This window comes from Bison bison, unplaced genomic scaffold, assembly GCF_000754665.1.
Source record: "Bison bison bison isolate TAMUID 2011002044 unplaced genomic scaffold, Bison_UMD1.0 scf7180017864367, whole genome shotgun sequence".
Lineage (NCBI taxonomy): Eukaryota > Metazoa > Chordata > Mammalia > Artiodactyla > Bovidae > Bison > Bison bison.
In genome coordinates this window covers 1,222,761-1,234,552 of record NW_011494939.1, presented here as the reverse complement: position 1 = coordinate 1,234,552, position 11,792 = coordinate 1,222,761, and the positions used below count along the sequence as shown (strand labels likewise).

Sequence of the window (11,792 nt, the reverse complement as noted above, 5' to 3'; positions counted from 1 at the left end):
CACTGGAAAAACCATAGCCTTGACTAGATGGACCTTTGTTGGCAAAGTAATGTCTTTGATTTTTAATATGCTGTCTAGGTTGGTCATAACTTTCCTTCCAAGGAGTAAGTATTTTTTAATTTTATTGCTCCAGTCATCATATGCAGTGATTTCGGAGCCCAAAAAAATAAAGTCAGCCACTGTCTCCACTGTTTCCCCATCTATTTCCCATGAAGTGATGGGACTGGATGCCATGATCTTAGTTTTCTGAATGTTGAGCTTTAAGCCAACTTTTTCACTCTCCTCTTTCACTTTCATCAAGAGGCTCTTTAATTCTTCCTCACTTTCTGCCATAAGGGTGATGGCCTCTGCATATCTGAGGTTATTGATGTTTCTCCCAGCAATCTTGATTCCAGTTTGTGCTTCCAGCCCAGCGTTTCTCATGATGTACTCTGCATCAAGTTAAATAAGCAGGGTGACAATATACAGCCTCGACGTACTCCTTTTCCTATTTGTAACCAGTCTGTTGTTCCATGTCCAGTTCTGACTGTTGCTTCCTGACCTGCATACAGGTTTCTCAAGAGGCAGGTGAGGTGGTCTGCTATTCCCATCTCCTTCAGAATTTTCCACAGTTTATTGTGATCCACACAGTCGAAGGCTTTGGCATAGTCAATAAAGCAGAAATACATGTTTTTCTGGAACTCTCTTGCTTTTTCCATGATCCAGTGGATGTTGGCAATTTAATCTCTGGTTCCTCTGCCTTTTCTAAAACCAGCTTGAACATCTGGAAGTTCACGGTTCACATATTGCTGAAGCCTGGCTTGAAGAATTTTGAGCATTACTTTACTAGCATGTGAGATGAGTGCAATTGTGCGGTAGTTTGAGCATTCTTTGGCCTTGCCTTTCTTTGCGATACTCTAATAGTGAGACTGCACCAAGCTACTCAATCATGCAATGTTCAACCATCATTGTGTTCCCTTAAGGAGTTAAAATATCCTGTGATTTACCTGTGAGTTTGTTGTGGCAACCTGGAGTGCCTCAGGACACAGTTTGGGAACCAAAGTATTAATGGCTCCCCACCACCTACACAAATAAAATCTAAAAGCATGGCATAGGTCTAAACTATTACTGGAGGAATAATCAACATACATAAGGAGGTACAAACAGAAACTACTATTTGTCTCAGGGTAACTAAGTGGCTGGGACATAGGGAAGGGAGAAAAACTTACTTTTTGTTACAGAGGCTCTTAAAACTTTTCAATTTTAAGCTTTGTCCATGTGCTACATATTTCAAAGGATATTTTTAAAATTCTAATTTTAAGTTTCTCTCCTAGGAGAAGCACAAAATTTCTCTGATTCAAAAATCACCAATAACTGTCACTGTTGATTCTAAAAAGAGTTACCCATAAAAATGAAAACTGAGGGATGGATCCTTAACTAGGATTTCATTTAGATGACTATCGAGGTAATCAGGAGAAAGAGTTAACTTGAATGTAGGGGCAGAATGGGGCTCAGGAGACTTGGATAAGCATACAGCACTAGCTAATGGCCTCAGTTTCCCTTTTAAAATCAATATGAAGGTCACAACTGAATGATTCAGTGGTTTCAATGTTAGTATTGAGCCAACTGGAAAGGAATTAGTCATAAAGTCATTAAGTGAAACGGGATAAAAAGCCTCTATCCAGGAGAAAGCATTAGTCATCTGCCTGTGTTTCGTGATGGGTCATCATAACTACATTTCAATAGCAGTGAAAAGGTACTTTCTAGTCAAAGAAACAAAGAGGCTGCAAAAGAGTTCTGAGCTCATTTCCTTTTCTTGAAGAAATGCCCAATGTCCCTTTTTAGGGAAGGAAATTATGGCAGGGGCTACATGCTGCGTCCCAGTATTCACTCTCTCCTCCTCCTTTTTTCGTCTTTATTTATTTCTTTGGCTATGCCAGGTCTTAGTTGTGGCATGCAGGATCTTTAGCTGCAGCATGCGAACTCTCAGGTGTGGGATGTAAGATCTAGTTCGCTAACCAGGTATCAAATCCCAGCCCCCTGCATTGGAACCATGGAGTCTTAGCCACTGAACCACCAGGGAAGTCCTTACTCTCCCCTTCTTCCTTATTAACAGACTTTACTCAGTGAAGCCAGTTAACAGACTTTGCTTTCCAGCCTCCTATGCAGCACACAGCATAGGCATGTGATCAATTCCTGACCAGAGAAGTATAGTGTGGCATGGGGATCTGTGAGAACGCTGACAAAAGGAAAATGAATAAACTGGGAGATTAGATTCTTTTGTCCCTTCCCCTTTTTCTTCCCTGCTTTCCAGAATGGGGATGTGATGGCTGGAATTCTAGCAGCTATTTTGGACCATGAAGTGACCATGAGGTTAGAAATCACAGACCAGGATGGAGGGTGAAACAGAAATATGGGAAGAACCTAGAATCTGATGAATATGAGGGCATCACATCAGCCTGGATTTGCTGTTTCCCAACATCCTCTACATGAAATAAAAGAAATTAACATCTACCTCATTTAAATTCACCAATATTTTATAATTCCTGTTAAATAAACCAGAGGTAAGTCTAATACAGTGCTACCCAGGTGGCTCAGTGGTAAAGAATCCACCTGTCAATGCAGGAGACACAGGAGACGTGGGTTTGACCCCTAAGTCAGGAAGATCCCTTGGAGGAAGAAGTGGTAACCCACTCCAGTATTCTGGCCTGAGAAACTCATGAACGGAGGAGCTTGGAGGACTACAGTCCATGGGGTTGCAAAGAGTCGGACATGACGGGAACACAGCACAGCACAAGTCTAATACAGTCCTTCACTGAAATTAATTTACCGGCCACACCACCTTTAAAACAGAGCTATGATCAGTGTGGCAAGAGTATAGTGGTTGCTACTGGGAGCTATGAAGCACCAGTTGAGGCTTTAAATCAGGGTTTGTGAAACATAATTCCTACTAATATAAGTTAGTGAAGTGTCTGAGTATAAAATCACAGAAAGAACTGGGGCCTAGGGCAAGTCCCAGCGTGCCAATGACATTCAAATTTAAGTTTTTAAAAAACTGGTACAATCCAAATAGAACATTTTTGCTGGATTGTGAGTTTCTGGCTTTCTAAGACATGAAATGTTGAGAGAACACAGAGAGCAGCCCATAGAAAAAGTCCCACTGAAATGAAAGGGTGGGCTAGCGCTCCCAGGAAGCAATGGAAGGGTTCACATAGTAAGAAGCACAAAACCTCAATGCTTACCTTTGGATTCTTTTGTTAAAAGTTACTTGACAATATCCTCTACCACCAATATGATAATTAGAAAAATCAAACTGCAAGGTCTTTTGAGTAAAAAAACACAAAGGTTAAAGGACAAGAGGTCAGCTAACTCCTTTACTCAACCAAAGAAAATAATGAAAAACAACAGCAGATCAGGATGTTTAAGAATGCCATGCTGATGTCATTTCACTCAGAAGAAGTTCATTATCACCAGTAGTGCAAGGGAGCCGAAGGCTTATAACCAAAACGTCAAAACGCATTCAATCATTTCAGCTTTCAGACTTATTCTAAGCTTCTCCGAGGCTAGTTGGTTAACCTGGGTTGTGGTCCAAAGCCATGCGGAGCAGTGGGAAAGATTGGCCAGTGTGGAAAGACCAACTGCAGATAAGCCTCATAAAGAAAACCATGGGCTGAAAATACGGAGAGAAGACAGCAAGAGCGGACCCAGTGCAGAGTAACAGAGAAGCCAACCATGAAGGAAACTCAGCTCCAAGACATTCAATGGCTTTACTTTTCAAATAATCAATGTGTCTTTTTGTTATAGAAAAAGAATTTAAACACAAATAAGCAAAAAGATGAAAACTAATGTCACCTCAATTTCACCATCAGGAAGGAGTTACTATTAACAATTTGGAGCACATTTTGCCAGACACTACTAGGCTCTCAGTTATATATGTATATGAGTATGTATGTACACACATATACATACATACATATACACACATATATGTAAGTATATACATACATACATGCATTATGTACACACATAGAGATGCACATACACATGTATGCATATATCATTTTTTTAACCAAAATAAAATTACAACATGCAAACAATTTTGAAATTCCTTCCAAACAATAATCCTAGGCATTTCCAGATACAAACTTGCCTGGTCAAAAATTATCAAACCATTTGTTTTTCTGGGAAAACCATACAGGAAGTTTAATATGAAATATGATCATGATTACATGAGTAGAAGCCAGTCCTCACTTGTATGAGCAAAACTGGCTCTTCTGAATGAGGGAGACAGAAAATCACTATTAGACAAACACCACATTGTTGCAGGCAAGATCCACTAATGGATGATAAAATTAGTGAACAAAAACTTGAGGAGAAACGTATTAGTATCATCTCCAAGTATCACTTTCAAAATATTTATTAACTATACCTTAACCTCACAGTGGAAAAACCCAGCAGACACCACCTTAACAAGTGAGCAAGGTTAAACATCACCTGTTCAGCTTCCTGTGCTCCCTGAAGAGGGCCCCATCACTTCTGAGGAATTCTGGCCAAAAATGCATGACCTCAGGCTTACCATGAAGTCACATGATAAATCCAAATTGAGGTACAGTCCACAAAATAACTGTCCAGTACTCTTCAAAAGTGTCACAATTATTAAAAGATTTTAACAGTCTACAGAACTATCACAGATTAGACAGGATTAGGGAAACATGACAACCAAATGCAACATGGGATACTATAGCAACAATAAAAACAATATTAGTAGAAAAAAATAGTGAAATACAAATAAAGTCTGTAGTTTGGCTAATATTAAAAAAAAAGAAAAGAAAAAAAAAAAAACAAAAACCTGTCTCTTCTTTAAAGGCAGTGAAAAAGGAGACCAGAAGCAGAAGCACAATTTCTCTCCAGGCACTATCAGCCTAATTGCTTCAAAACACTAACCCTGCAAGTATGTTGGAAGCATCCTTCACCACAGGTAAACACAAAGTGGAGACAGACCATCTCCAGTGAAATTGGCTCCTCTCATCTTTAAACTGTAGAGCAGTAAACAGCCAGTTCCTCCAAATCAAACATGTGCAGTCACCCACCCACCCACCCACCCCCACACACAGAAAACTGTTAACAACTATTTACATTACCTAAAAACATCTTGGAATTCCTCCTTTTAGGTAAAGCGCCACCAGATGCGCCTCTTACCTTCTGAAAAGAAAACAAGAGATTGTTAAAATGCAGCCTCTGGGACAGATGATTGGGAGTTGGGGTAGCACCTCAGAGGTTCTTAGTTTTCATAAAAGGCCAAGAGGAAATATTCAATCTGGACTAGAGATGCCAGGATAAACAAGAACTTGACCCATGTCCATGAAGGGAGGGGGAAGGCAAAGGTAATGGTCCACCTGATTATGCTTTCACCAAATTATCAAGAAAGTACCTCTGGGAAGGGAAGTGAAGCCAGGGGTCAGGGTGAAGGGGACACTTCAAGTGGGCAAGTGTTTCCAAAAGGCTGGAGTCCATGCCCGAGGCCAGAGGAGCCCTGGGGGGACGGTGGCTCCAGGAGGGAGGCTATTGTTCCCCTGCTATTCACTAAGCCCTGTGCTTGGTCTTCAGTGCTCACAACAACTGCTGTTGGAAAGAGTTCATAAATACCAATAAAGAGCTGCTGATATTCTGGTCATAAGAAGCCCCAGTCTAACCTCCCGAAACACTTTTGGAGCTCCCACTGGTGACCGTTTACCCCTAAGCTCCGTGTATTTTCTATTTCTGGCAGAAGTCCCCTGCAGCGGTGAAACTGCTCTCAAGTGGTTTTGCAAAAGAAGTCATTCATTACCCTTTTGATACTCGCACAAAATGTTCGACTCTCAAAGAGGCTATTAAAATGTTTGCCTCAAATGACCAAAATGTTCTTCTCGTTACTCAAAGAGCACATTTCAAACACTTAGCAGTTGTGTGGGTCAAACCCCAGCATCCTTTCAAGCAGCCACCCGTTAAGGCAGCACCGAGGCTCTGCTGCTTCTTTAGTTCACCCTCTTATCACTATTAGAGGCTTCCCAGGTGGCTCAGTGGTAAAGAATCCATCTGCCAATGCAGGAGACGCGAGTTCAATCCATTGGTTGGAAGATCTCCTGGAGAAGGAAATGGCAACCCACTCCAGTATTCTTGCCTGGAGAATTCCACAGACAGAGGAGCCTGGCGGGCCACAGTCCCTGGGGTCTCACAGAGTTGGATGCGACTGAGTGGCAGCAGCAGCCTATCAGTCTTAACTCTTCTTTCCCATATTTCATTATTTGGCATTGAAAGTGGACTCATCTTTGTGATTCTCCCAATAAATTTTTATAGCTTCTACTATAAGTTTATAGGTCCCACAGGAAAGTAAAATTATTGGACTCTTTAGCTCAAAAGAGCGTGGGAAGAAAGGAGGAGAGGAGCTGCAGGGAGACCTGCTGGACTGTGAGGCTCTCCCCAAATGTGAGAGTCACACCTCAGACTCAGATTAGGTCTGATTCCATTCAGAAAAAAAAAAAAAAGCAACTACCAGGCTTCCCTGATAGCTCAGCTGGTAAAGAATCCGCCTGCAATGCAGGAGATCCAGGTTCAATTCCTGGGTCGGGAAGATCCCCCGGAGAAGTGAAAGGCTACCCACGCCAGTATTCTGGCCTGGAGAATTCCATGGACTATATAGTGTATGGGGTCGAAAAGAGTTGGACACGACTGAGCGACTTTTTCACTTCACTTTAGCTCAAAAACTTGTCTATCCAAATACTAATGCTACATTCATGTTACGGCTCTTAGAATCTATCTCCTCCAAGGTCTCAGAGTCTCTGCTCCCCTTCCCTCCACCAACCTGCCTCAAAAAAGGACGAGATAAAACCTTCACCAAAGGTATATTTAACCATCCACACTGAACAGTCCTGGAGGTCACTTGTAATCTCTCTACAGACGTTTACAGCATCCTTCTGCTTGTTCCAATCTCACTGTCCCCTCCACTCCTGCATGAAAGTGTGGGGAGAAAGGAGGAGTTTCAGGGAGACCTCCTGGACTGTGAGGCTTTCCCCAAATGTGAGAGTCACACCTCAGACTCAGATTAGGTCTGATTCCATTCAGAAAAAAAAAGAAAAGACCTTCCTTCCAAAGACCATTACCTCTGTGCCTGCATCAGTCACCACTAGGTGACTTGGCTTGAGAAACTGGAATTCCTCAGCCACAGACGTGACTGTCAGGCTCTGTGTTGGAATTCAGGCTGCAAAGTGAGTGAAGACACGGTCCATCCCTTGAGGAGCTCACCAGCAGCAGAGGGGAGCACGAAAGCAAACAAACAGCACAACGGATTCCAGTGTTAAGAGAAGTAAGGATGACATCATAAGGAAGAAATGATGGTTCTTCTGGGGATGCAAGGGGTGGGCAGGGCTGGTGAGTTAAGAAGAGCAGTGGGCCTGGTGGATAGCAGCTATAGAGCAATTATGCTAGTTGATTGGTTGGTTGGTTGGTTGGATGGATGGATGAAACATGAATGAGTGGGGGGATGATGGATAGATATACGGATATGCTGACCACAGGGAGTACAACAGATATAAAAGGAATAGGGATGAAAGGAGGGCATCCCCCAAAACAGAAAACAGCATGCATAAGGCCTGAAATCATGGTGTGTTCCAGGAAAGAGAAGGGGTTTGCTATATCTAGGGCAATGGAGCTGATGCAGTAGAAGGGAAGGTTGGAAAGGTCACAGGGGTCAGATCATGGAATGCCTTATAATCATATACAGAAGAGTCTGGACTTCATCCTACAACAAAGAGAAAGACATTCAAGATTTAAGCTTCAGTGTGCCACAGATGCACACCGGGTGAAAAGGTCACTCTGAGTGCAGCATGCAGACTCAGGGGGGCGGGGCGGGGGTGGGCAGGGCACTGAAGACAGCACATTGGAAGGAAGGAAGGCAAGTCAGGAAGCTACAGCATTAGCCCTTTTAAGGCATAACAAGTACTCGGACAAGAACAGCAGGGATGAAGAGGACAGGAAGGAATTTGGGGCTGTTTGGAATGCCCGAATAACTGGACTTGATAACCAGCCTGCCATGGAATGAGAGCAGAATCAAAGGATGTCTAAGCCTCTAGAATTCAAGACAAAGAACACGGTGAGAAAGCAGATAATTCATTCAGTCTGAGTGCAACAAGCTTGAAGTACCTATGAGGCATTTGAGTAGAGGAGGCCAGGTCAAAGTCAGATGGTCAGACCTTCAGCTCTGGAGGGACACTGATTGAGAAGTCATCAGCTCAGACATAGTGGCCAAACAAGGCTGTGGATGGCCCTGATGAGGATGAGCAAGTGCCAGTATTTCCTAGGATGTAGGAACAAAGAAACGAAACAATGCTAGTCAAAGTGAGAAAGGGCAGTCCGACAGGGGAGAAAACCCAGCAGAGAATGGTGCCAAAGAAAGCAGAGGAGGAGAAGTTCCAAAAGAAAAACAAGTTTAAAGACTGAAAAACTCAAGGCTAAAACATATCTACCAGCTCTGGCAACTAAGAGGTCACTGACAACCTCGGCAGTTTTAGCTGCTTCACAGGAAGGTTAACTGAACAGCAGTGTTGAACTTAAAGCGGGCTGTATCGAGACGGTGAGCGTAGAAGTTTTAAAGCTTCAATTGAAGGATGGGATGACTGAAGCAGGACTCAACTTAGAGTTCTGAGGCATGCTCCTTTTTAAGGTGTGAGAAAAAAGAAGAGGGAGATGCTGGAAATGTAAGAGGGAGTGGAGTGAATGGAGGTTCTGAAGTAGGAGGAAACGGGACCACGAGGACTGAGAGGGCACAGCTTTCTGCTGAGATGGGAGGAAACAAAAGGAGAACCACTGCAAATGAGCTCCCAGGAGGTGAGGCAGGAGCTCAAGGTTTCTGTCCAGGGTCCCTGTTTCCTCTGGAAAGCGCAGGTCTGATCATTTTTGGAGAATGAAGAGGGAGGCACGGGTAAAGTCTTGCAGTAAGCATCCACTGGCACAGAAGGAACATGCTAGGTGTTCTGGGCAGTGAGAGGGCCCAGCAGAAGGGGAAAGGCCAGGAATCTGACATAGTCCCCAACCGCAAGGCAGTGCACGTGGGCAGTACATCCACGGAAGCGGAGGATGACACCGATGGACAGACCGGGGGTGCAGTGGGGGAGGCGGGGTTCTGGAGGACCGTAAGGAGGCAAGACACCAGGATGAGGGTCAGTTGAGGGTAGTGGTGATAAGAGAATGTTTAAAGTCACAGATGCTGAGAAGCAAGCTAAACAGATTAAAACAGGAATAAATGAGTGAAAGAGCTAAAATGAGAGAGAACTGTGGTCAGAGAGTGAAACATTAAACTTAAAATTTCAGAGGCAGAAGTAATTGCATTCTATAATTCTGCCACTAGCTTTGTGACCTGGAGCAAGTTATTTCAAGTCTCTGGGCCTCAGCTTCTTCCTTTTTTTTTTTTTTTCAGTCTCCTAAAACTTCATTACTTTATGTTAAGACAGATGATACAACACAAACTTCATCAGAATCGCTATGCCCCGCCTAACAGGAGTAGTGAATGGAAATCATATAGTATCAGGCCAGTGTTAGAATACTTTAAAGCTAACCATTCAGTTTACGATCTGTCTAACCTCCTGGTCTTTTTTCTTCCTCTTCTCCCCACTGTCCAACTGGGGGATCTCTCCTTTGTCCAAAACTTAAACAGAGAACATATTAGGTAGGCTAGGGTGAGAGATGAAATGAACTTCAAATCAGCATTGATTATGGAAGATCAAAGATAATTTATAAACCATTAGGACTAAGATGAAGATTGAACAGTATTGCCAAACATAAAATTAATATTTGAAAATTAATAACATCTCCAAACAACATGGATAACCAATTTAAATACATTAAAAGGTAAAAGACAACAGTAATAACAGTTACAAAAATTATGTTGTTGTTGTTTAGTCACTAGGCCATGTCTGACTCTTTGCAACCTCATGGACTATAGCCTACGAGGCTCCTCTGTTCATGGGATTTCCCAAGGCAAGAATACTAGAGTGGGTTGCCATTTCCTTCTCCAGGGGATCTTTCTGACCCAGGGATCAAACCCACATCTGCTGCATTGGCAGGCAGATTCTTTACCAATGAGGCACCAGGGAAGCCCATAGAAATTATAGGATAGATACCTTAAAAAAAAATCTAATAAGGGCTTCCCTGGCAGTCCAATGGTTAAAGAATCCACCTTGCAATGCAGGGGACACCAGTTAGATCCTTGATCTGGGAAAATCCCACAGGCCTCAGGGCAATTAAGTCCGTGGCAGGTGGCAATTAAGAGCCATAACTACTAAGCCTGTACTCTAGAACCCGGGAGCTACAACTACTGAGCCCACATGCAGCAACTGCTGAAGCACACACACAGAAACTAGACAGCAGCCCCCACTCTGAAACTAGAGAAAAGCCCTCGCAGCGACGAAGACCCAGTAAAGCCAAAAATAAACAAATGTTTTTTTAAACAGTCTAATAAAATTAAAGTTTCTTTATTGAAAATTATAAAACATTACTGAAGGACATAAAAGAGACCTGAATCAATAGAGAGGTATGCCATGTTGAATAGTCATTCGGTCAGTATTTATGAAGTACCTACTATGTGCTGGGTACTGTTACATGCTGAGGACCCAGAGGTGAACAAAACAGACCAGACTCCCTGCCCTCATGGAGCTTCAGTTCAGTTCAGTCGCTCAGTCGTGTCCGACTCTTTGCGACCCCATGAATTGCACCACGCCAGGCCTCCCTGACCATCACCAAATCCCTTAGACAATGATATATACTATAGATCAATCTATAAATCAATGCGGCCGTGATCAAAATCTCAACAGTATTTTTTAACTGATTCCAAAATCCATATGGAAAAATAAACATTCAAATCCAGGAAATTTCGGGAAAAAAATGAACATGGAAAAAGTGCTCATACTCCTGGATATCAAGACTTGAGGCATCAACACAAGGACACAAATAAGAGCAACATACAGAACTGAGCATCTCCAAGCTGACACAAGTGTGAGTAGCAAGTTTAAATATTTTTCAAAATGGCACTATAAGTCATTGAAAAAGGCTGTACTTCTCCAGTAATAGTGGGACAATTGGTCATTAATATAAGGAAAAAAGCAGATTCCCACACTTGACACAAATATAAAAATAGATTATAGATGATTTAAAGATCTAAAATGTTAGAACATTAAAACATTCACAATCTCTGTCTCTCTGTGTGTCTTTCACCCTCTCTCTCTCTCTCTCTCTCTCTCTCACACACACACACACACTTCTTTTAAAAATATTAGAAGAAATATCTTTATGACCTTGAGTTGGGAAACAATTTCTTTTTTGGGGGGGGGGAACAATTTCTTAAGCAAGATAGAAAAAGCACAACTCATAAGAGAAAAGTTTAATAAACCTAACTACATCAAAATTCAAAACCAGTTCTATAGGACTTTCCTGGAGTGGTTAAGACTCTGTGCTTCCAATGCAGGGGGGCAAGGGTTTGATCTCTGGTCAGGGAACTAAGATCCCACATGCTGAGTTATGCAGCAAAAAAAAAAAAAAAACAACTAATTAAAAAAAACCTTCTGTTCTACAAAATAATTCATAAAGTAAAAAGATAAGCCACAGAACATCAGAAAAGTGTGTCTATAACAGACAAAATTTTGGTATCCAGGAAGTAAAAAGAACTAATCAAACTTTTAAGAAAAAGATAAATCCATAGAAAAATAGGCTGAAAATATAAATAGGCAAGTCATGGAGAAGAAAAGGAGAATGGCCAACAAAAGGAATGAAAAGACATTTCTACC

The 11,792-nt window shown here is 42.2% G+C and overlaps 1 protein-coding gene across 1 annotated transcript in view; it reads right to left on the bottom strand.

Annotated features, from left to right (window-relative positions):
• Nucleotides 1–11,792, bottom strand: part of USP13 (ubiquitin specific peptidase 13 (isopeptidase T-3)) — a 130,669-nt gene that overhangs the window by 93,618 nt on the left and 25,259 nt on the right. The window contains exon 3 of the mRNA XM_010855625.1: nucleotides 5,121–5,181. Coding sequence (XP_010853927.1) covers nucleotides 5,121–5,181 — 61 coding nt within the window. The remainder of the gene's footprint in view (nucleotides 1–5,120; nucleotides 5,182–11,792) is intronic.